General features: G+C 38.5%; 1 protein-coding gene across 3 annotated transcripts in view; it reads right to left on the reverse strand.

The window, feature by feature from the left end:
• Window positions 1–402: 402 nt before the first annotated feature.
• LOC306888474 (multiple C2 and transmembrane domain-containing protein 2-like) overlaps window positions 403–26,175 on the reverse strand; it is a 54,221-nt gene continuing 28,448 nt past the window's right edge. For all 3 annotated transcript variants that reach the window (XM_079446807.1, XM_079446809.1, XM_079446808.1), the window contains 6 exons: window positions 16,551–16,670; window positions 14,513–14,554; window positions 8,175–8,284; window positions 5,977–6,086; window positions 4,643–4,740; window positions 403–1,082 (listed from right to left, as the gene is read on the reverse strand). In XM_079446807.1, coding sequence (XP_079302933.1) covers window positions 1,014–1,082; window positions 4,643–4,740; window positions 5,977–6,086; window positions 8,175–8,284; window positions 14,513–14,554; window positions 16,551–16,670 — 549 coding nt within the window. In that variant the 3' untranslated portion in view covers window positions 403–1,013. The remainder of the gene's footprint in view (window positions 1,083–4,642; window positions 4,741–5,976; window positions 6,087–8,174; window positions 8,285–14,512; window positions 14,555–16,550; window positions 16,671–26,175) is intronic.

Raw genomic sequence — 26,175 nt, forward strand, 5'->3', positions numbered from 1 at the left:
GGCAGGAAATCTCCATTTGCTCTACTTGAAGCCCCATCACTGGTGCTAACACTACAGAGTGATGGGTCTAGTAGAGAGCCATTAGGCACTGGAGGTGATTTTAATGAAAATGGGAGACGCTAAGTGCGGTGTATGGAGTGTATATACTCACTCACTCTCTCTTCCTCTCTCTCTCAGTCTCCCTCCCTCTTTATGAGAGATGAGCTCTCTCATCTGGACCTTGTTATTGTCAGCGAACTACAAAATCGGTGCATTAGCTGACTGCTCTGGACACAGAGACTTTGATGTTTTCCTCCAACAGTGACCAGCATCCTCTTCTGAAGTGTGGGCTGGGTAATAATACTGTGTGTATCTTTCACAAATAACGCAGAGTTAAGGACGCGAGAGAAGAAAAACACATTTAAGATGTCAAACTTTTTAAGTCATCTTTATCTTCTGGATAAATGTACAAAACATGGAAGATTCATAGAATAAACAAAAAGCATACATTATAAAATAACGATTTTGAACAGTAGGCTGCATTTGCGGAAATAAAAATGATAAATGGCACTTAAAACTGTTTAAACAAGTATATCATAAATATATTTTGCCCTCATTTAAATATTCCCTGCTGTAAACACAAGCAATAGGAAGCACGTATGTTTAGTTTGTTAAATGAACCAGAATGTGGTCTCTAAAAAGACATTAATATATGAAAAGGCTGCGTTGTATTTCATTGCATTTCAGCATGACCACATGCAGAGGCTGGTGAAGCTCGTCTTTACCTTCATATGCTCAGACACTGTGACCATGTGAGTTCGCGAGGGCCAAAGGGCACTGTCAGGATGGGCCCCTCTCTCACACACACACACACACACACGCACAGTATCACACAACCGATGAATACACCTCAGTGGAAATAGGGTGGTTTGGCACAAGGGGGCTCCTCCTCCACTCACACGGGGCATTATGACTTAAACAGACCATGTCTTGAAACGCTGTCCGTCCCTTTCATCCGACACGTCCGTCGGGTTTCAGCGTAAGCGTTTCTTCTTCGCTGGGCCCTGGTTGCCAAGCTCAGCTCTCGGCTCGCTGTACTGCACCTGTAAAAACAAACAGCTCTTTGGTCAGATGCAGGTAATCGGAGCTGAGGCCCGCTCACGGTAATGGCTCCCCAGAGGAGAGCCGGTGCAGGGGGAAAGCCAGGCGGGCGCGGCTGTAATGAATCATTTTTTAAACACAGGAGCAGAGGGGATTAATCACAAGGAGGAAAGATTGGAAAAGTCAAGAGTTCCGTACCGACACAGCGGTGACTACACCACCCCCACCTATAAGGGAACTATACCGGTTGAGCAGACACGCTGTCTTAGGTCCTCGCAAACCGAGGAGTTGCGAGTTGTGTCCTTCCTGAGAAAAGTTTGTTGGAGACTAATTATAGCAGCTTGTAGGCAGGAGTAAGTGCCTGTACGGCTCTGACTGGGGCATTGCGGTTACAGATGATCACACACTTCCCCCGTTTCAGATGAACATGCTGTTTACTTTACTTAAAGCAGGGAGTGAACTCAGGTCAGAGGTGAAGGTCGTCATGATGAAAGTAGAGTTTCACTGAGCAACTGAATAAAGATTTTTCCTGCAGCTCACAGCTTATCCACATACAACTACTAGACTGCAATTAAACGTTCAGATCTGGCATTCAAAAACACATCTTTTGAACATTTAATAAGAAGTAGCTATATGCAGTGGGAAAAAGTTTTCCCCACTTTTTTCAAGTGGGGAAAAAAGAAGTGCCGGTACTCACCTGAACCAACCCCCCCACCCCCACGTAAATATTTATTTATTTATATTAAATAAGTACTTTTTAATAATTCACAATGTATGTATCGTAAATTAGCACAAGTCAAGCTGCAATACCAAACAGGACCACAGGGAGACGCCAAAGACCACTAAATTGCCTGCCTTTAATATACGGATCCATTCAGAATCGCTAAATCTCTGACCACCGCATAATCAGCGTTCATAATAAAACACTCTTGCTTTTAAGCCAAATACACGCTGAAAAGAATAATTTTACTGACATCTGGACGTAAGTCACTATTCTCTCCGTAATCGATGATGAAATCGGCCATGTTTTCTCTGCATTAGCGCTGTTTTGAGCTTAATGTTTGAATTCGTTCACTGGATCCTTGGACTTTCCAGTTTACGGTTTAAAATGATGTGATTGCAAAAGCCTGCTTCTTTTCATTTTAAGATATGATTTTCGTTATAAAGTACTAATTCAAATTAGTAATCAATAATTAATTATTATTCTACTACTCCGTGCGCCTCCCATGCTCTCGCGCACCACACAATGAAGTAGACCAACTCTGCTTGCGTTCATTCATGTGATTGGTCGAGATGAGCGGTGATCCTGCCTGGGTAGTGTGATTTACATAGTTTCTATATCATTTCTAATCATATTTGGGATCATATAGCCTAATCACCCAGACCCTGACGATTTTACTCTGAGTACCGGCAACATGTCAGAAGTGCTAGTACGCACAAAAAGTGCAGGTACTCTAAAGGCTAAAATATAGAAGTGCCGGTAAAATATTACTGCGTACCGACCCACTTCAAGCACTGGCTATATGACTAAAAAGTCAGTCCTTCTCTTTCTGCAAAAAGACTAAGCAATTTAATACACTGTTAAAGGACACGGTATATGAAGAAGTATTATAGCATTTTATCGCAGACACTGTAAAATTTCCTCATATGATGTCAGCAAATATGCATTTATATAATTTAAACCAATCTTTAGCTACCTAATAAATATTAATTTCAGTGAATCTTGCAAACTTCATAAAATCCAGAATTTTTTATATTGATTATTTTTTTAATTTCTAATTGAGTAAATATGTCAAATAATTATTAATTTACTTGCAGCATGTGTTATTTACTATCTTTTTTAAATCTTGAAATTAATCAGTGTGATATCATATATCGGCTTTATATTGGTCATCAGCTCTCCAAGATATCGGAAAATCAATACTTGTCGACCACTACTCAATACATATATCATAAAGAATATTTTGGACACATTATCGAGCCCAAGTGCTCCTGGATTGTAATAATAACCTCCAAAAGCATTCCCTACGATTTCATCATCAGCGTCTAAATATGGAATTAAAGGCATCTTCTCTTGTCCAAGTTCACCGTGCAGTCCAAACAACATACAGCATCGACAAATAATTAAATGCGGCATGAGGCTGATGGGACACGACAGTGTGGAGAATGCGTCCAAATGCTTTTCTTGTTTGTTTCTCCACTAAACAATAACCTGGAGGTGTATATGCAAGGTAGGGACTGCACACTAATTACCAGGCCCTGATTATGAGAATGGGAGATGGAGCACAAGGGAACAAAGAGACGCGGCAGCCTCAGAACATGAAACTGTCCTCAGAACTGACAGATGCTGCTTATTTTAGGACAGTGGGCTGCTGTATGAAGTCCAGTTTTGAGGGTTTTCGTTTGAAGAACAGCACAGGTACTAATTGCCAAGTCATTTTCAGAACCGTGAGACAGGAGTCAATTTGAGCTTTTGTAACGTGCTGTTTATTTGGTCAATCCATTTTTAGCATAAAGGTTCGGACATGTTAAACGTAACAGGGACAGCGAGGATTTGCATACCTTTTTGGTCTTTATTGGTATGCTAAATGACCACTGTGCCATTTTATTGGCATTTTGTTCTTTAAAAAGTGGCATGAGCTTTTTTAGCTTTTTCTAAAGATCATTCTGTCTTCCCATTTTTGGTGCGTTCCATTTAAATGAACAGCAGGCAGTTCATCCAACCACGAAAACATACTTCAAAAGGCTTAAAAACTCAGCAATGGTTTCCATCTTGTTTTGCCAACTTGCTGCTTCCACATGCCAAAACCAGTGTGTCATGCTGGCTTCATCCAACCACACAGACATATGTTAACGTAAAGTTGCAGAGGTTCGTCCCGGGAGGTTCGTCTGAGCCAATCACTCAAGCTCTCCAGTATCTGAGAAGGACAGGAAGCACTGACAACAGTTAAATAGCCTTGATGATGGAGAGAATTATCACAGCAGGACCCGCTTCACATCCCGACTTCAGAATCTCGCTCAGGGTCCGGAAGACAGAGCAAGACTCTCAGAGTTTGGCTGCACGTCCGTGGGCTTATGATGTAACCCCGAATGACATATCAGCCATGGTTAATGTTTCATCACATATGGCGCCCAGCAGGATGGCGTTGGCTCAACACTTCATTAATCGAGTCCTCCAACCTGATGTGACGGGGGCCGCCACACTGCCAGTGTGCAGACACCGACCCCTTAGCCAATCCCTGAACCCTCAACAGCACCCTTCTTTTATCACAGGCCGACAAAACTGATAATCAGGGACAAGGCTGAAGCGTTACGGCCGAGGATAGATCAGAGCAGACCCCATCCAGGCAGCCGGGTGACTCCATCAAGACATGCTGGGAAATAATTGGGCCGGGGGGCGCCTTTAAAGGCGTGAGTCCATTAATAATCAAACACAGCCAGAGGAAATATCCTGGGTAACACTTGGGAATTCTGTTAGTGCAAATAATGCAGACATCTTCAGGGAATTCCTTCCTTGTCTTTGTCCCTCCCTCTTTCTCTAAATGTAAAACTGGACCCTTACCTTTTGAACATCAGAAGGCACCCTCTTGAGAAAATCCAGTATTTCATTATTGTCAATGGCATATGGGTTGAAAAGCTTCTTGGTAAATTTGTTAACACCTGTGAAAACAAGCGTGCATTAATAAATAAAGTTATCCGCCGCACCTGCACGTATCTTACTGACAAAACAAACCTTGAACCAACAAACATTTGTCACTTTATATGCTGTATAAAATTCATACTGTTTGTGATCATACGTGCATATAAATATATACATGTGGTCTGCTACATGGTCATCACGGTATACTCTACTGTATGATGCCATATAACTGCAACAGTGACATCATTGAGCCAACATTGAAAACATCCCACATTATCTGACCAACAAATTTTCATAATTTTCCCATTTGAAGATAAGAACATTCTTTAAAAATAATAATAATAATAATAATACATTAATGCTCATCAAGTACACCGTCAATTGATCAAAAGTGACAAGACATGTATAATGTTACAATGAATAAATAAATACATTTCTTTTGAATTTTCTATTCAGCAGACTATCCTAAAAATATATATGTATCACTGTTTCCACAAAAATATTAAGTAGCACAGCTGTTTTCAACACTGGTAATAATAGGAATAGTTTCTTGAGCAGCTAATCAACATATCAGAATGATTTCTGAAGGATCATGTGACTGGAGTAATGGCAGCTGAAAACGGTACTTTTCTATATTAAAATAGATTTCTATTTTAATATATTTTAAATGTATTTTAAATTGCAATAATATTTTTACTGTATTTTTAATTATAAATGCAGCCTTGGTAAGCAAACAGACATATTTCATAAACATTACTAACCTCAAATATGTAGAATTTCATATTTAAGGCAAAAAAGTTTTTTTTTTTTTTTATAAGAATGTGTACATTTCTTTTTTTCCTGCACACTTGAAAACCAAACATCATAGGCAAAATTAGGGTCATTAACAGCAGAATAATGCCTTCACTCGCTCACTCTTTCTCTCTTACTGTACATACATCATCAAACTTTCACAGGTTTACAAAGCCTCAGTCAGGAGAGGTGCAGCTGACCTTCCCAGCCAACAGCGGATCATGTTCATGATTCTGATCAGCTGTCACAGGTAGAGTTATGGAAATGGATCACTTTTTAAATAGCTTTCGTCAGGCATCAGTAAAAGAGTCAAGCTCAAAGCTCAGAGACAGCAAAGTGTGACTCTTTCTAAAACACCTCTGCATGACTTCCATTTAAAAGAAAGTGGAGACAGCTTAACAGCAGCACTGGAGTATCACGCATGAGTGGGTGAAAGGGCTACACATGGTGTCTCACTTACTTACCCCACACTAAAACTATGTACCGCAGTGGGATGTAGTACAAGGTGGCAGTCGCTAGAAATAGAACCAGGCAGGCCAGAAACGACAAGAACGGTACTGACCAGTTGAATGTGCTGTCAATGGAGACACAAGCAGAGTTAATTTACACACAAATTAAATGTACATACTATACAAGTACATACAGGTACATCTCAAAAAATTACAATATCATGAAAAAGGTCAATCTCTTTTGTAACTCATTTCAGAAAGTGAAACCCATAAATAGAATATTTCAAGCCTTTATTTCTTGAAATTTTGATGATTATGGCTTACAGATAATGAAAACCCAAAATTCAGTGTCTCAGAAAATTAGAATATTACATAAGGTCAATTAAAAAAAAGGATATTTTAAACAAATGTCAGGCTTCTAAAAAGTATGTTCATTTCTATGCACTCAATACTTGGTTGGGCCTCCTTTTGCATGAATTACTGTATCAATGCGGCGTGGCATGGAGGCAATCAGCCTGTGGCACTGCTCAGGTGTAATGGAAGCCCAGGTTGCTTTGATAGCGGCCTTCAGGTCACCTGCATTGTTGGGTCTGGTGTTTCTCATCTTCCTCTTGGCAATACCCCATAGATTCTCTATGCGGTTCAGGTCAGGCGAGTTTTCTGGCCAATCAAGCACAGTAACACCATGGTCACTGAACCAGCTTTTCGTACCGTTGGCAGTGTGGGCAGGTGCCAAGTCCTGCTGGAAAATGAAATCAGCATCTCCATAAAGCTTGTCAGCAGAAGGAAGCATGAAGTACTCTAAAATTTCCTGGTAGATGGCTACGTTGACTGTGGACTTCAGAAAGCACAGTGGACCAACACCAGCAGATGACATGACACCCCAAATCATCACTGACTGTGGAAACTTCACACTGGACATCAAGCAACATGGATTCTGTGCCTCTCCACCCTTCCTCCAGACTCTGGGACCTTGATTTCCAAATGAAATGCATAATTTACTTTCATCTGAAAAGAGGACTTTGGAGCACTGAACAACAGTCCAATTCTTTTTCTCCACAGCCCAGGTAAGATGCTTCTGACGTTGTCTCTGGTTCAGAAGTGGCTTGGTAGCCCTTTTCCTGAAGACGTCTGAGCGTGGTGATTCTTGATGCACTGACTCCAGCTTCAGTCCACTCTTTGTGAAGCTCTCCCAAGTGTTTGACTTAGCTTTGCTTGACAGTATTGTCAAGCTTGCGGTCATCCCTGTTGCTTGTGCACCTTTTCCGACCCAAATTCTTCCTTCTACTCAACTTTGCATTTAATATGCTTTGATACAGCACTCTGTGAACAGCCACCTCTTTCAGTAATAACCCTCTGTGACTTACCCTCTTTGTGGAGGGCGTCAATGTTCGTCTTCTGGATCATTGCCAAGTCAGCAGTGTTCCCCGTTATTGTGGTTTCAAAGAACAAGAGATACCCGTAATTTATACTGTAGGGATGGTCATTAATTGAAACTCAAATGTAAATATTCTAATATTTTGAGATACTGATTTTTGATTTTCATGAGCTGTAAGCTCTAATCATCAAAATTAAAACAAAAAAAACTTGAAATGTTTTACTTTACATGTAATGAATCGAAAATATTTTTAGTTTCACTTTTTGAAATAAGTTAAAAAATAAGATAAAAAACTTTTTCACGATATTCTAATTTTTTTAGATGTACCTGTAAATACTATATTAATACATTTACTGTAATTATTAACAGTTCAGGTTAACATAAACCTTCCTACATCAGAGTTTTAGTGCAAAATAAAATAAAAATCTAAGATTACATTATTATTTAAAAAAAAACATACGTTTTTGAGAAGCCATAAAATTTTGGAGATTGAAGGTATAAAACTGTATAAATAAAGTAGACAAAAAAATAGTGCATTATACGAAAAGGCATAAATAATAATCACAATAGGAATAGGTCACTTAAGTAAAAAAAAAAATGGATTTGATAAATCATATGTTAGGAAGGTATTTACCAACAAATAAATCTTTGGTATTTATAAATTTATGAACTTGAATGTGCCACTAAAACAGTATTTTTAATAGAGGGTTCATAAAAAAAAAAAAAAAAACAGATGAATGAATCTATTCAACAAAAAACTTAACACAGTATGTAAGCTTATGAGCATAACTGCATACGTGAGCTTCATAAGAGGTATAAAATGCTCTATTCTTACTTTTTCACTCTTTCCCCAATGCAAGCCACTTCATCTAAAGTGTTCTGAACTGTAAGCACAATTTCTTGAACCATGTGGATTTTTTCCATCAGTCCTTTTTTCTCTGATTCCTGAAGAGAAAGAAAAAAAAGACAGAGACTGATGAGGAAAGTCAGCTGCTAGACGCCGACAAAGGAAGAGCAGTTTATTTCCAGAGTGCCATCACCAGTATTTCATCTAGTCAATGGCCTGTAATGAGCTTCTGTAACATCTCCTCAGACGTGAAAATGTGTCAGCTTCTCCTCCAGAGCTGTCACGGATCTGGGAGTATTTCAGCATTCGTCAGGCGCAAACAATAAAGGTGCATCACAATCAAAGATTAAGTGGAGGAGGAAAAAGATGTAAAAATGGCAATCAGAAAGCATACAGTGAGAGAGGGACTTGGGAGTTTGAGAACACAGACGGCATAAGACGCCAACTTGCGAGGTCGTCTAATCCGTGAGTCTCTGCCGGGCAAGTCTTGGCACGTTTCCTGGGGTGCGAGCTTTTTCGAGTACCAGTTCTTGGCGTACGAAAGCTAAGAGTTGCCCACCTTATGGCAAGATTGAGTGCAGGGTTGAAATCATTAGATTTATCGTTTTCTGTATCCGAGCTCATGGGAGAAAGATTGCAATGTCTGAGTGTAATCCTGTTACACAAAGCAATGTTTTTACTTCTTGTAAGAGAGATGGGAAATCCCATTGTCTTCTTGTATTTGATGCATCACACAGTATTGGGTTGCTGTGTAATTCAGAGACATGGGCTAAATGGACTTTCGATGAGAAAAAAAAGAAAGAAATTCTATTCCATTTTACTTAAAGAAGATTGCTAGGGTAATCTAACGTCCAAAGCAACATGATCACATCAGAGATTCCTCTGGCATAAGAGCCCATGAGTATAGTTCTCCAAAGGGGGAAGAGAAGAAAGAGAGAGAAACAAGAAGCCCTCACATCAAAAGGAGAAAATAATGACAGGAGTAATGATGGAGCGAGAGAATAAATGAGAGTATGGGGGGTGGTGAGAAAGACAAACGTGTGATCGAGCGCTGTATATGTTTGTCTAAGCGACCGTCCCCCAGACAGCGGCCCCGGTGAGCCGGCCCCTGGGAAAGCTCAGTCCAGACTCCCCACTGTCACTCTCCATACGGCCCCAGACACAGCAAACCAAAGGAAGCCAGTCATGCCTCCACTCAGCACACAGCATGTCCTAACATAGAGACTAGGATATCAATCAAGAGAAAATCAACATGCCTCCTGTTATGAGTCATTTCAAATCCCTGCTTTGTGAGGAAAGTGTCAAAGGAGGATAAAGTGCAGAAGAAGATTTATTATTTCAGTGTATCAACTGTGTTTGAAATCACCTCAAATGTCTTTAGTGTTTCTTTGCTTAATGAACAGTGTGACTCTCGACCGACCGCAAGAAAAATGAACTTACAGTGCTCCCAAAACATATTTGAACACTTAAGTCATATTATATAACAAAATATCAAACCAAGTAGCATTTTTTTAAATAATCCCAAAGACTCTTTTCAAGGAAAACATGCTAGGTTATTACAAATATGCTAGGTTATTAGAAAATAATAATTGACTATTAATGAATATAACACAAAGGTTTTTTCTGGTCCTTTCTACAGTTCATAAGTGAGATCATAAACTTTGCTATCTGACAGAAAAGATATTTACTAGGTAAACCTAGGAGCACAATTCAGTAGGGGTGTAACGTTTTGGGGTTATGGCTTGATACGAGTTTGGAACAACATGATTTGTTTTTGTTTTTTTTTAACAGACAGTAGTGCTACATGTAGCATGAGCAGTTGTTTTTGATTGGAATTAGATTGTATAATTTAAAGCAAAATTTATTTGTGAAATTATGCTAAATAAGACACCTGCACAAAACAAAAAAGCAGACGGACAGAGTGAAAATGCAAATTTATTCTCTGACAGCAGGTGGTGCTTACGGAACAGCAGAGATATAGCGCCTTGGTTATCACTGTAAACTAAACAGCTGCGCTTATAAACATTAGTTAAATGAATATTTAATGGAGGTAATATTATATGGAGGTAAGAGGAAAAGAAAATGCCATGGAAAAATGAAGATGGTCAGTTCCTCTCAAAGGTATGTTCATATAAACCCGCACATATTTGTTTTCCTATATTTTAAGCTTCAAGAAAAGTGAGCTTGATTTGCCTTGTACAGTACTTTCTCCTCTTTACATACTTTATAAAAATTCTACACAAATTGCATGTGGGGAATTGATTGCAATGCAGTTTGTGCAATTCTGGAATAGAGATTGGCCAAAATAAAGGCTTTCGATTAATAGCCGGTCGAACCGGTGCACCTCCAGAACCTGAAACTTTCCCAAAACAAGCAGGCGGTTCTTCGAGCCCTTGCATGCCAATCTGTTTTGGGTTGTGCGTAGATTGTCTCTCCTTCTACTATTTCCTGTTGTGACAGTTATTGTTGCATTACCATGTGTGCCCCCTTTTGGATTGATTGCCAGTGACTGACTGTATTGGTTGTTTTACTGCATGAACCGAACCGTACTGTGTACCGTTACACCCCTACAGTTGAGCTTGAGTAAAAAGTATGAAATTTTAACTTTTTCAGTCTTTCCCCAATGCAATCTATTTAATCTAATGTGTCGTAAACCGTAAGATTATAAAATATCTGCTGTTCAAAAATACTAAATAGTTAATATGATGAGCTCCACCTGTGGTTACTCTGCAAGGACACCTGAGCAGCACTGACTTAAAGGCCTTTTTGTTTGTTTGCTTTGATATTTTGTTATCTAATGATATTTTAAAGTGTGATTTAAGTGTCCAAAATTATTTTGGGTCACTACGTTTGGTAACATTTGTCACATATTGCTTTGGTATAGCTGTAAGATTTTAAAATGACAAACATCAAAAATTCATATTAAAGAAGACAAAAAGATAACAGTGTAAGCATTCATAGAAGTGCAGGTTTTCTGGACGACTGCGATTCATCTCCCTGAACCCCCTTGAAGTCAAACGTTCTTTTTTCTGCCTCTGAGGTGGAAACAATTTTTTTAGCACAAATAAACTATCCGAGCTACACGTCTACTTATTAGAAAACCTGTGTCAGATCATTTTCTCAATTCAGATGAAATTGTCAAATAAATTTTATGTTAGCTTAATAGGGAACAGATTGCACAAAGGCGAACAGAAAATGCAGTTTCACAGGGATGCTCGGCACAATCAAAATACTGCAAGGCAGGGTTCATTTAACATTCCTTTAATTGGGTAAATGGCGTCAAATCTGAATATTCATTCAAAGCTGGTGCAAATATTCGCGACTCATTTATTCCACAATGGAATAAACAGAGGAACGCACCTAAATAAAACACCTGCGTTATTGGCAAAATGTGTTGCAAATGGGTTTGTTAAAGCTGACAACCAGAGTACAAACAAGCACAAAACCCAGCACTCCCAAATGGATATGTCACAGGATTGTGCACTCTGGAATACACAATGATTATGACATCAACACACTGTCCTTGTGGTATGTGCTGAAGGTGATATGTTAGATGTGAGGGGGGAGAGGGCTTGCGGGTTAGGAGACCACCGATGGTACCCTGGGGTGCGGCAGAAGAAGGGGGTCAGCTCTCTGCCTGTCTAACCAAAGCATGGTACTCTTAGGTGACCTTGTGCCCAGGGCCAAGCAAACAAGACCTCCTGGTCATACGGGACCCGCATCCAGCGGGTTGTTTTCTCTTCCATACTCTTGTTTTCTGATGCGATTAAACCAGCGTCAACACAACTGATACCGAAAGCCAAAGAGAAGTTACATTGCAGCATGTGATTTGTAATTTTCCCTCCCTCCCCCAGGACAGATTCGTGCTCATAGAGGAGATCTGTTATGTATTATTTCTGCAGTATCGTGGCCTCTCCTATCGACTTTCTTTAGCTTAATTCCATTGCATCTGCGCCGCTCGGCTGCAGGATTACATATTCACGTCCTCCAGGGGAAAACACACAGAAAAACTGGCGGTAATCGTAACCTTCTCAGAGGGGACAGCCTTTATCCCCACGTTAACCAAAGAGTAGGAAAAAGCGGCACTTTTGAAGTGATCAAATTTAACACCGATCATTCTCCAACCCCAAAACATTAGCTGCGATGACTTTGATAGGAAGAGTAAAGTTAGACTGTTTGATCTGCTTGCGTGATACTGAAGTCCAAGTGAAAAAACAAAATGGGACTTTGAAACAAGCCACCTTAAATTAGAGCTGACAACTTAAAACAAACACGGACATCTGGGTAATTAAATAAATGAAAGGAGATATTTCATTTACACAAGACGTAAAAGGGTGTAAAACACAATATACCTCACTAGAAAAATACTGTTAATTCTGATACTCGTAATTACAATTGATAAAAATAAATAATGAAATAAAAATAAATAAATGCATGGGAATGGACACGCAAGGTGTAATATTTCAGGCTAATTATATAAATAAACTAAACTAATATAATTTTTATGACATTAGCTTAATTTAAAAGCACACAATCACAATCCACATACTTATACTTTTTTTTTTCTTGTTTCTCCCTCCAAAATATATTACAATTGTTTAGCTGCTGGGCGTAAGCTAATGTGCTTGCACACACATATCATGCGTTTCATCCGTGAATTATCTGCTTGGCTTGGATAGGATTTGGAAGAGGAAGCTGTTTTTAACAGAGGGGTTCCTCTCAACAGATGAAGCTAGCCTGCGGTCATCATAGCAGAATATATTGAGCACATTATGGATATGAATCCTAGGCCCTAGCCGTATAACACAAGGGTCAGCGCTCGGAGGCTCAGAGCTGCGCACTTCCGCACATCCAAGTCAGAAAGCAATAACGCATTATCTTCCTGTTAACCCGTTCTTCTCCGAATCAGACAGCGCAGACTAAAATGATTATGAGCCTGTCCTGCCTCATTATGAATTTATTCAGCACTCAGCATTCAGATTTTGACCATTGTGATCGTTTACTAGCCACATGCGCCAAACAATGAAACCATACCTAGGTCCCTATTAAATCCATTTTACTTTTTCCTAGACACCACCCCCCCCCCCCCCCCCCCCCCCCCCCCCCCCTCTATTTGAATTTTTCTGGATTTAATTTTTAATTTTTTCAGTTCAAATTTTTTTAGACACTAAAAATGTGATTAACCAAAAAGCATGTCTAATCAATCAAATGCATCTTAATTAATTGATTTTATAAATATGATTATTAGTTTTTTTCCAGAAATACTGTTGTCTATTTAGCCTATATTTTTCTGGTAAATAAATTCTGGTAAATAATTTTCTGGTAAAATTTCCTTAAAAAATAAGTTTTCATAGTAATTGTATTAACAGTAGTAGCACTATCTTTACATTAAGTAATATATTTTTGTTACAGTTTCTTCAAGTTAAACCGAACGTTTATTTTGACGGGTTGCTGTGAAGACCTTTAAAGGGATAGTTCACCCAAAAATGAAAATTCTGTCATTGATTACTCACCCTCATGTCGTTCCAAACCCATAAGACCTCCGTTTACAGCGTATGCTGTTCTGTGTCAGCTACGCCACGCGGAACAAAAAAGTTTTTTTGCAGCTTAATATTTACAGACACTAGTCCATATCATGTTTTGATTTAAGTGTACTAGCCTACTTTTGATGTATTCATCTAAAATTGGGAAAGTTCCATGACATTCCACATTATACACTAAATTCCATTTTTATGACTGGATTCCATCCCCATTTTCCACATCGTGGAAATCAAAGGGCCCTACATACTAGCTTAAATGTGTTTGTTTTTGTTTTTTTAAATAAAGATGCTTGTACTGTTTCTAATGACTGAATATTTTAAGAATAATTGGATCTAAGCAGATTTGGGAGAATTTGTAATTAGTCTAATGACTCATCTTAAGCATTAAAATTAAATGCAAAAAGGGGAAGTTCAACTGCAGTCTAGCCTCCCTATTTAGACATGCCTGCCTCAAAATCCTTACAATGCCTCTATTCCCCAGCGGAAGGCAAACTTCAATTAATGATGCCGTTCTGTGCTTATTTCTGTGTTTCAAAGGACCACAGCAAAGCAACCAAATCCATTTGTCGTATGAGCACAAATTCCCAGAGGACTAGTGTGAAAGTACTGGAGGGAAAATGGGCTTGCTGAATCGTCTGTCCTCATTTTGAACGTATTTAAGTAGCAGTTCTGAGTTAAATGCAGTATTAAAGGTACAGCGTACAGCCCATCTATGCAGCACCCCAAGGACAGGTTCTATAAAAGTCAGCGGTTAATCAAAAACCACACGTGGCACCGGCAAAATACCTTTTCATCCTCGTCCTCATCCTCAGCCACGGACATGTTCTCCTGCAAAAGAAGAAAGAGATAGAGAGCGGATGAGATTGAGACACACGTGGGCAATGGAGCATTTTCTTAACAAACACCTCGTAATGAAACCTTCGCTTGTATATACACCCCCATTGGGAGAGGCCCTGTTGCCGTAGCAACTGCCTCTCGGGTGACCTTGCACAAAAGGAGGAGGTGAATGAGAGGGGCCTTCCTCACAAGAGCGATGTCACAACCAAGCAATCTCATTTCTTCACAACATAAACACGTACACACATTCACACATGCAACTGAAACCAAAAGGAAGGCATTTAATCTCAGCCGTTCGGGTGCCTAGATCGCTCTCTATCAAGTCATCCCTGACCCTTCGAGGCTACTGAATGTAGCCGTGGTGCTCTGTCTCTACTAGGCCGAGGGGTGAGCGCGAGGTGATGCTGGCTTTAACGTTCCCAGAGAGCGCAGCCCCACCCCGAGCCTGAGATACGGCGCTGAGATGGGTTTCTGGTGCAAAAAGAGCTGCTACATTCTGAGTAAGGACCCAAATATAGTTTATACAACCCACTGGAGATGAAGGTCACTTAAAGTGTGACGGCTGTGTTAAAACTCACAACCAAGGGTGATAGGAGCATCTCAGACATCTTAACCTTTGTGAATGTCGAATTCATAGACGACATGTAATTACAATGGACTGACCAATTAATGTCTTTAGAAATGCTGTAAAAAGACTCCAAAAAGACTTGTAATGTGATATAAATTGCAACTAATGACTCTGAGGTACTGAGGAATGCTTCATTCTGAGCGGTCAATTAGCAACATTCAGATGATGGTATAATATATAAAGTGTATATCAGGTTTCCTACATTCTGTGCTTGTTTTAAGTCACTATGAAATAATTTAAATTTAAATTAATATTTTATGACTATTTTTCTTGTTTGTTTGGTTGACAACTAGCCATGACATAATATACATAATGGTACAATATACAGTCATTTTTTGTTTTACTACTATGAATATAATATAATACATTTGACCTCTAACTTTAGCACTATTCTAATTCTATTCAAACTACTTGTTTTATTTAAAAAGAAAAAAAGTGCCTCTAACACTAGCATTCTCTATTCTTTGCCTATTAAGTCTACTTATTTTCTTTTAATTTATTATAAATGACTCTCTAACACTGGCATTCTCTATTCTTTTGAATTGTTTAAATTATTATTTTTTAAAGACCCTCTAACACTACCATTCTCTATTGTTTGTGTATTCTATCTACTTGTTTTCTTATTATTTATTATTTTTAAAAAACCTTGCTACGTATATTGTGTTAGGCTAACCTAGACTTGGCACAGCACTTAAATATCATTGCTCTTTTGTTGGTTTTGATTGCTTCTATCGCCCTCATTTGTAAGTCACTTTGGATAAGTGTGTCAGCTAAATGGCTAAATGCAAATAATACTTACACTACTGTTCAAAAGTTTGGGGTCAGCAAGTTTTATAATTCTAAGTAATACTTTTGTTCAGCAAGGGAGCATTAAACCTATCAAAAGTGACATTAAAGACATTTAAAAAAATAATTTATCAAGGAATCCTCAAAAATATTTCACAGTTTTTAACACATGATTAAGCAGCATAACTGTTGATGTTTCTTAAACACAAAATCAGCATATTAGAATGATTTCTGAAGGTTCATATGACACTGAAGACTGGACTAATAATGCTGAAAATGCAGCTTTGCCAGCACAGGAATAAATTGCATTTTAAAATAATTATTTGAAATTGTAATAATGTCACAGCATTAAAGTTTTTCCTGCATTGTATCATATATTGTTCATGTTTGGCTGTGAAAAACAAATGACAACACTGTATACAGAAAGTCTATTAGTTTGTAATCATTCTTCAATAGAATCTGTGAGGTTTAAAATGGATGCTTGTTTCTTAATCCTGTGAGTCACCAGCATTGACTCTGACTTATTAGGGAGCATTTTCTGTACAGCTGAGTGGGCGACATCACAGCACTCACCAAGTCCTGACTGTAGCTGGCCATGCCTGGTGTGATGTGGAAGTAGTTCCAGCCAATGAGCAGAAGGAGGAAGAGAGGCAACATGTACAGCTCCCAAAGCCACACTGTCACCACAAATATCTAATAGAGACAGAGAAAGAGAGAAAGAGAGAGGGTATCAAATAGGGTATGAGAATCACAAACAGCACAGTTGGCAATGCTGCCCACACACACATATATGCATTTCCTCTAATATGCATTTCTAAGAGTTTACATTGAAAATAAACTCTTAGAAAATAGAAAGACTTGACACCGGGTCTCTAAACCTCGTCATAACAAGAAAACTAGTGCAAATCTGTATCCGAGCATCCCGCAAGACCTTCCAGCACCTCATTTATTTATAGGAGATTTTAGGATTTCAAAAATCCATTTGCATTGATTAACACTGTGCTGGTAGTGTGTAATTTGGATGTGACAGAACAGAGCATCCGATAGGAGTGGTCCTCCACACTTGCTCTGATGCACTGCGTTTCTGCTGCCTGACTGATGGCACGCAAGCATGGCTGCAGAAGGGCTGGTTGTAGCATTTTACCTCTGCAGAGAGAGACTGCAAACTCTCGGGACCCATGGTAGAAATAAGATGAATAATCCTTCAGAATTCCATAAGAGAAATAGGTGCGCAACACCCACATCACCGCACAGTACGCCGCTAATTGGACGGCTGAATTTAAACCCGGCTAGCGGCAACTTAATGAGCCTGAGAAATAATAAGACGACACACACAGGGACAACTGTAAAACAAGACGTTATTGTAAAAATGCAATCTGCACATTACAATTCGAACAATCTGTAACATGACATCTAAACTTAAGCAGATTGTGTATTTATGTCAGAACACTGAATCAGTGTTCAGCTACAAATAATTGTTGCTTGTACTCAAAGAAAACTAGGGAAGCACAATATATCGGTTTCATAAATCAGCAGAGGTGGGTAGAGTACCTTAAAACTGTACTCAAGTAAAAGTAAAAGTACTTCTAGAAATATTTACTCAAGTAAAAGTAAAAGTAATCGTCTGAATAGTTACTTGAGTAAGAGTAAAAAAGTATCGGATAAAAAAACTACTCAAGTAGTTAGTTACTAGTTACTTTGGATCATATAGGTACTGGATATAGTCTATTTTTATTTAGATATATAGATTACCCTGGTAACCGTCTATTCACTTTGCTTCCATCTGGTAAGCGCTTCCGTAGCCTGATGGCAAAAACTGAGAGACTTAGGAGGAGCTTCTTCCCCCAGGCCATCAGGCTCCTAAACTCTAACTCTGTGTCATAACATCACTTGACTCCATGTAAATATCACCATATCAATAAGCTATTCATAATTTCTTTCTACCTCATATTGCTGATATTGAAATGCCCTGGACAACTTTTTGCACATTCCTCTTTATTACTATTTAAGTCAACAACATACTGACCTGTACTGACCTGCACATTTATATTTATATTTTTTTATCTTTTATTTTATTTTATTCCTCTTATTTTTTCTACTTTTCTTTTTCTTAATATTTGTATTCTATATAATTGCACTGTCCTTGGAGCGGACCTGACTTACATTTCACTGCTGGTTATACTCTGTATAATTGTGTATGTGACGAATAAAAATCTTAAATCTTGAATACATTTATGTAATGTGCATGTGTATACACACACACACACACACACACACACACTGCCGTTCAAAATATATATATTTTAATGTAATTTATTTCATATTTGTATATTTGTGGGAAGTTGTGGCCTAATGGTTAGAGAGTTGGACTCGTGATCCGAAGGTTGCGGGTTCGAGTCTCGAGCCGGCAGGGATTGTAGGTGGGGGGAGTGAATGTCCAGCGCTCTCTCCCTCAATACCACGACTGAGGTGCCCTTGAGCAAGGCACCGAACCCCCAACTGCTCCCCGGGCGCCGCAGCATAAATGCTGCCCACTGCTCCGGGTGTGTGTTCACGGTGTGTGTGTGTGTTCACTGCTGTGTGTGTGTTCACGGTGTGTGTGTGTTCACTGCTGTGTGTGTGTGTGTGTGTTCACTGCTGTGTGTGTGCACGTTGGATGGGTTAAATGCAGAGCACGAATTCTGAGTATGGGTCACCATACTTGGCCGTATGTCACTTCACTTCAGTGATGCAAATCAGAATTTTCATCAGCCTTTACCCCAGTCTTCAGAGTCACATAATCCTTCAGAAATCATGTTGATTTATTATCAGTGCTGCTCTTTTTAGCTTTCTATTCATCAAAGAATACTGAACAAAATGTCACAGGTTCCAAAAAATATTAAGCAGCAAAACTGTTTCCAACACTGGTAATAAATCGATATATTATAATGATTTCTGAAGGATCATATGACTCCGAAAACTGGAGTAACAGCTGATGGAAATTCTGATTTGCATCACTGAATTAAATTATATTTTAAAGTAAATTAATTATGTATTATCCTATAACTTCTGAGACTGAAACCTCTGAAAACACCTCACATGACTGCTCTGAACATAACGAAACAGATGCATATTGATGGATCTTCTGTTCTGCAAAATGTAAACAAATGTAGCCTATATTTTTGCAAGCGTAAATATTGTAAAACTATGAATATTAATTGTGTCTAGAACAGGCTGCGCGCCGCTGCGCAGAGCTAACGCGGGTTCCGCGGGTGTTCATTTCATACTCTGTGACAGCTTATTTAATGTATAAATTATACATTGTATTTAATGTAAGGTACATGTACAACAAACTGGTAACGTCATAGTGGTATCGTGGCCTCTACCTATGGAACAGTAGACAGCACACGCGGTGTTCATCTAAAAGATCTTCATATAGCTCTAGCAAACAAGCCTTTGCAGATTTGCTTTCAACTGACTGTAAATACAAAGCCATGTCTTCAACGCTCTTGATGATGTTCTTAAACTCTCTGTTATCTGAGTGAGAACCGCTTCAGAGACTCAGCGCGTGCCGAAGTGAACTGAACGAATCATTCAAACAGATTCGCGAACCGATTCACTGGTTTGCCAACTGGTTTGATCAAGCCTTTAAACAGAATCGACTCAAAAGAATGAATCATTCGCGAATGGGCATCACTCATTGCCCAGAGAAAAGTAGACGGCGCGTTTAGAATAAACCGAAGCATTTTTAACTTGTATTGCATTAAGATACAGTAACGAGAGGAGAGTCGCCCACAGTAACGAAGTAAAAGTACCGTTTTTTCTCTAAAAATATACTTGAGTAAGAGTAAAAGTACCCATTTTAAAATATACTCTAAAAGTATTAGTTACTCAAAAAATGTACTCAAGTAAATGTAACGAAGTAAATGTAACTCGTTACTACCCACCTCTGTAAATCAGACATTTTTAATGTACCCGTATCAGTTAATATTTTATATACTGTACAGTATATTGGCTGATACTGAGTGTTTAATAGTGAATCTTTCATCTTCATACTTTAAATTATGCTGAATAATTGATGTTTCTGTTGGTGTCCATACAAGAACTAAAAATATTTGAAAACAGTAAATGTGCTTTATACAATGGGAAAGAGGCAAAGGATGATAATCTCACAAATAATATATTGGTCTATCACTGATGTATTCTGTACAATTAATCTGTAAACATAATATAAACTAAAATATGAATATTTTGATATTTAATAAATATAAATGGTCGCACTTTAGTTTAGGGACCAATTCTCACTATTAACTAGTTGCTTATTAGCATGCATACTGTATTATAGCATATTGGCTGTTTTATTAGTACTTATAATGAACATATTACTGCCTTATTCTGCATTACCGTATTTTAGATCCCCAACAACTAGCTTACTAACTATTAATAAGCAGCAAATTAACAGTTTATTGAGGAAAAAGTTGTAGTTAATTGTTAGTTAACAGTAAGAATTGGTCCAAATAAATGAATACAGTAATACAAATAGTAATATCTGCACTGCATCAGTGTATTTCCACAATAAAATCAGCTCAATCATCTATGTAACCTGAATTTAAATCAATAAATCTGAATGTTTACACCTGTTCCTACACTTCAAGTGACGCATTAAAAGCCAGTAAAACTCATTATAATTAATTCTGTCAACACTGGATGCTACAACCTCAAGCGATTGCGGAGTAACAATTGTGCACAATGTGCACATGGAGTTAGTTCCGTTTCATTTGAAGGTCAAAAGATAGAGCTTGTACGATTGCACCTACAGAGAAAAACAGGCTTGCGTTTACATGGCATGCTGGAGGCTTGTTATAGACAATATGTTTGACTTAAGTTAGCCGGGGCCTGCAGGCCATACTTTAGCTGTAGTACAGTACCAGCATGTTCTTGTCATATCAGCCAGTGACCAGACATAGTGCTCTGGGGGCAGCCTACCTACTGCCACTCCCATGATAGGTTCACTTTCACACATGCCTGCACACACACACACAAAGCCACCAGGGATATTAGAATCGTGCTTAATGCACAGAGCACTTGGACAACAACCCCTGCAGGCACAACAACAACAGTGCACACATCTGGGTCTTTCTTTAATAATTCATTACAAATTTAGTCACACTGTACTGTCGAAGGAGATGGCTGAATCTCTTTGACTCCTTATTCAATCTGTGCTAGCGCACAGATTCAGGCTGAAAACTGTATTATAGCTCGTGAAGGTTGAATACGAGTGGCATCCCGCTGTAGTCGCTTTTGGGACCCTACGCGGAAGGGCCCGCCTTCATCCTCACCCTCAGATAAACTCGAAGGGCTTATCAACAGGTTAGCTGTCATAAGTGATACCTTCCAAAGAAGTCGAGGTAGAAAGTGAGCAAGTGAGAGAGCCGAGATGGAAAAAAACCTGCCGACAGCCCAGCAGGAACGTTGAACCCGCTTGCCCTGCCTGGAGAAGCTTCTACATTAACTACTAAAGTCTAATTGCCTGGTCCCTGTCTTCCCATGCGAGTCAACAGTAGGAGACCATTCATTTGCAGCCTGGGAGTGTAGAGAGAGGATCTGTCACAGGTATTCATAATCGTCCACTAATGCAAATTTCCGCTCAACTGCTCACAGGCTTGGTGGACAAGATAAAAGCACACGGAAATACAGTAAAATGTCTTAGCATCTAAATGACTGGATAAACAAAACCTGTCATAAATTTCTTCATTTCGTCCCCAATGGTGTGTGTGCATGTGTATATGTGGAAGCATGCTGGATTGACATGCCTTTCCCCCGGTGCTAATAAAAACAGAACAGTGAACATATGGAAAAGTCCTGCAGATTTCAGTGCGAAGGCGGTGTCTGATAGCCTCGAGTTAATAAGCAGAGTTAGCTGCTACTCAAATCCTGCACTGCTCCTGCTGAACGCACTCGACTAATTCTCCACTAAGTGGTTTGCGTTTTATTAGTGCAGTGATTAAAGGAAAGGGAGGATGAGGTAAAACCTGACAGACATTAGAGTTAATTTATATTGAAGAAGAAATCCAGCTGTACACTGGTCTTATTTTCAGATGCGGTGATGTTTTACTGAACCAATTCCAGGCCTTTTTTTCTTACAGAGAACATGACATGGCTGGAATCAAACCTATGCATTCCACATGGTGGCCACAGAGAGCAGGTCTTAACTGCTGACACTAAACCAGTGTGCTACATGAAACAAGTGACTAAACTAAATAAAATTTAAAAAAGGTGGTGAAGAGCCATTAACAGCCATGATTAAATACTTCTTGAATTACAGTATGAGCAACTAAAGTCAAACCTATTCTATTAATATGACAGTGATGTAACGAAAATAAATACCAAAGAAGACAACTTCTATAAGACCAGAAAGTGTTTCTGTTAACACTTTACAACTGGACTTATTTTTTTTTAACCAAGTATATTACAGCCAGTGTTGCCAAGTCCTCTTATTTATATGTGCAATAGGGATCTTTCATGTATAAATATTGTAACATTTTTAGTCTTATATCCAGAAAGTAGTCGTGTACTTGGGCTTATTTAGGTGAAGAAAGTGAGTTATTTTGAGCTTGTTTTGTCAGACCCAGTTGATTGTTTTTCTAGTGAGATCTGGCAACAATGAGCCCAGACTTTGGGTTGAGCTCAGACCACACAGAGAGCAACTCAATCTAAAATCTTCTGATGACACACAGCTCATATCTCTAACTCTTGAGAGTTCTCCAACACAGCAAGAAAGCAACACACACAAGACAAGCATATATACAGTGCAGATAAGCTATTGCATTGTGTGTTTCCATTCACACCAAATAATTGCAGGTGTGAGTCATGTACATTTAAGAGAGTCAGTTTGGTTAAATAATGCAATTATCAGTTCATTATATTATGTATATACATTATATTAAGCAAAGCATACACACATAGTCTGCAGCTGTATGAACCTAAACATCATTTAGATTGAAAGATGTTGACTGTCCAAGGAGGAAAAGATTACTTTGAATTATACTAGAGTGGCCTGCTGTAGGTGATGTAGAAGCTCTCTCTCCTCTCCTCAGGCACCAACAAGGACCACCAGAAGACTGGCCTAGCAGGGGGTTAAGAACCGCCTGACGGATATGTTTTCGCAAGCAGCTAATATGATTGCACTAACTGTATTTCTGAGGCCTCTCTAGACGATCCCCTGGTCGGAGGAATTCCTATACCTAATAATAAAGCACTCAGCGATTAAAAGTGTGAATAAAATAAGTCCTGGAGCCGAAGACAGGCTGGCAGCAGTGCGCCACCCACGCTCTCCAGGGAGGGGGAGAGGAGAGCCACGGCAGGAACAAAAGGACAAAGACGCCCTCACTAAGAGTTTATACAATCCTGCAAATTGATTAAACGGCAAAGGGGTGGAGAGAGGCTACCAAATCAGACTACTTACTGACAGACTAAACACAAGTGGTGTGGAGGGCTGGGAAACAACACTCCACAGCTACTGCTAAATGTAAACACGCATCACTGTAGGAGTACAATAACCTCCATCCATCTGAATTTCAAAGTCAGAACATGTAGAGAAAAATGTATGCTATATATACATACTGTACAGTTGGGTTAACAGTCTGAGAGCAGTAGTGGAAATACTTATACTTAAATTAAAAACAAAGTTTCATTAAAGTTTGTATCACAAGCACAAACATTATTTAGGTTGAAATAATTAAATTAACATGAATTTCAGAATGTCTTTTGCTTTAATAACAGCAGCACTCGAGCTGCAGGAACTCCACAAGTGTTAGTGAAACCTGATATTCTGTTATATTCTCCAGTATGATTTGAGATCATCCAAAAAAATAACAGAAAAGAGTTCCCCCTTTTAGTCAATTGTATTTATTTATTTGGATGATGTTGAAATGTTTGGGGTTGGTAGGACTTTTTAAAGATTTTTGAAATATGACTCATATGCTCACTGTATTTTCATCAATGTATTGATCAAAATCAGTAAAAAACAACAACAACAACAACAAAAAAAAAAAATGATTTATTATTTACATTATTAACATATATTATTACAATATTATATTACTTTTATATTTTAATATATTTTACAATGTAATGTGGAAAGCTGAATTTTAGCAGCTATTACTCCAGTCTTCAGTGCCACATGATCCTTCAAAAATCATATTTTTTATGCTGACTTGGATGGATCATCATTTGGTTTATCATCAATGTTGAATATATGTATATATATATATATATATATATATATATATTTGTTTAAATTCAGGTAATGAATAGAATTTGTAAAAGAACATTTATTTGAGCAATGATTTGTCTTCACTGTCAATTTTGCTCAATAAAATGCATCAATTTTTGATTGACCCCAGACTATATATATATATATAATCCCAGGTTTTTAATGGTTTGAGGCTTTTGGAACCCACTGTATAACTACAGTTCCTCGTGTATACAAAAGAACACAACACTGACTGGCTAAAATAACCCAGAATTTTTAAAGGGAGATTAGTTAAGCTAAAATCATTTTCATAGGAGCAATATAAATTAGTTCAGCTAACAAATACAGCAAGACAAACTGAGCAGGGATCATGTCCTGTAAAGTTGGTGTTTGAATCTGAAGCAGTCGGGAGTCCATAAATACTTAAGAACTGACCGGCAACGTGGGGAGAATTAGCAAGATAACATTGAACATATTGGACTGCTCTAAGATGCATATGAAAAATTCAAAACTGTTTTGAGCAGCAACACAGCCAAGCCAACTAAATAGACAAGTCTCAGCGGGTTTGACTTTGTAACAATTTAGATTTAAGCAAATGAATAAGATATCAACCAATCTCTTCAATGATTGCTGAACAAATTTTTAAGAAGCACTTTACATGGTTAACTTTGTTATGCTTCTCGAAGCATTAACATTTCAGGTTTCTGCATTTTGACAGGGGGAAATCTATTATGTGTGTGTATCCTCTCAGCGCAAGTGAGCACTAACTAAACCATGAGGGGAAGTTTGAGTCTCTCTTGTGTCCCTCTCATGCATTTATCTTCCACAGCAGCGAGACGCAAACAACGGCAGCAGTGCCAGCCTGCCTTATGAGGGTCAGACGAAGGGCTGTGGACGGATGCCAGATTACATGAACGTATCTGTGCAAATCTAACAAGGCTGACTATTGGCTGCAGGCTTAATGCTATGTGTGTGTTCGAGAGAGCCGATGAAACCGGCAACCTTAATGTGAACAGAGGATCCTTGCAGCATCGCCACACTTTCCTCTCTTTGTCTGGCTTTTTTCCAAGGTGAAATGGAGGGCGAAGCGAGTAACCTACATTGGTGTCTTGATTAAAATACAGAAAAATGACATAACATTTACAGTGAATCAAAGGCTCCAGTGGCCGCTAAAGCCATGCATGTCTACATGCAAGACAAAAGACAAAGCTTGAGATGCACAGAAAAAGGTTGTGTCGTGTACATCTGTGGTAAAAGAACACCAATAAGGTTGTGGTCAGATTGGAAACTTCCAGGCCTGTATAAATGGTGTGACAGCTATCAGGTTTATATTTCTACTAATATATCTATATGTATTATTTACCAAAATGCTCATCTACAAATTGGAGACATTCAGAATTCTGAATTAACTAAAGACTCGAAATATAAACTAATCTTTTTTTTCTTCCTCATAATTTATCTTTGGTTCCCTAATTTGGAGTATAACCAAAGATCTATATTAAATAATATCTCTGTTATTCACTAATCTGCAAATCCATTTTAAAAGCAGTTGAGGTTCATCTGATTTATTTTTAAAATGTTTAAAAAAATAAGTTGATAAAGTTTTATTATAATATTACAGAATATTTTGGTGGCTAATTAATGTAACTAAAACATTTAATCTGTTAGAATGTAAATGTCTTAAAATATAATGATGGATGTTTTAATCCAGTTATTTCAAAATGGTCTCATCTGGCTATTCCTGAAAACAGTTACAAATCATTACAAATAATTCTGAAATGAAGACAAAAAGAGTCTACTTATAATTCCTTGAAAATAGAATAATTCCCAATCACGAACACACTGAAATAGATTAACTGTAGCTGTTGCATATAATTTGCATTGGAACGTGATCCTACAACACACTGCAGGCTGTGAGTGTATGATTCGTGTTTGTAATTCACAGCAACAGCCGGCTGGACTGCG

Source organism: Barbus barbus (genome assembly GCF_936440315.1).
Source record: "Barbus barbus genome assembly, chromosome: 22".
Taxonomy (NCBI): Eukaryota; Metazoa; Chordata; class Actinopteri; order Cypriniformes; family Cyprinidae; genus Barbus; species Barbus barbus.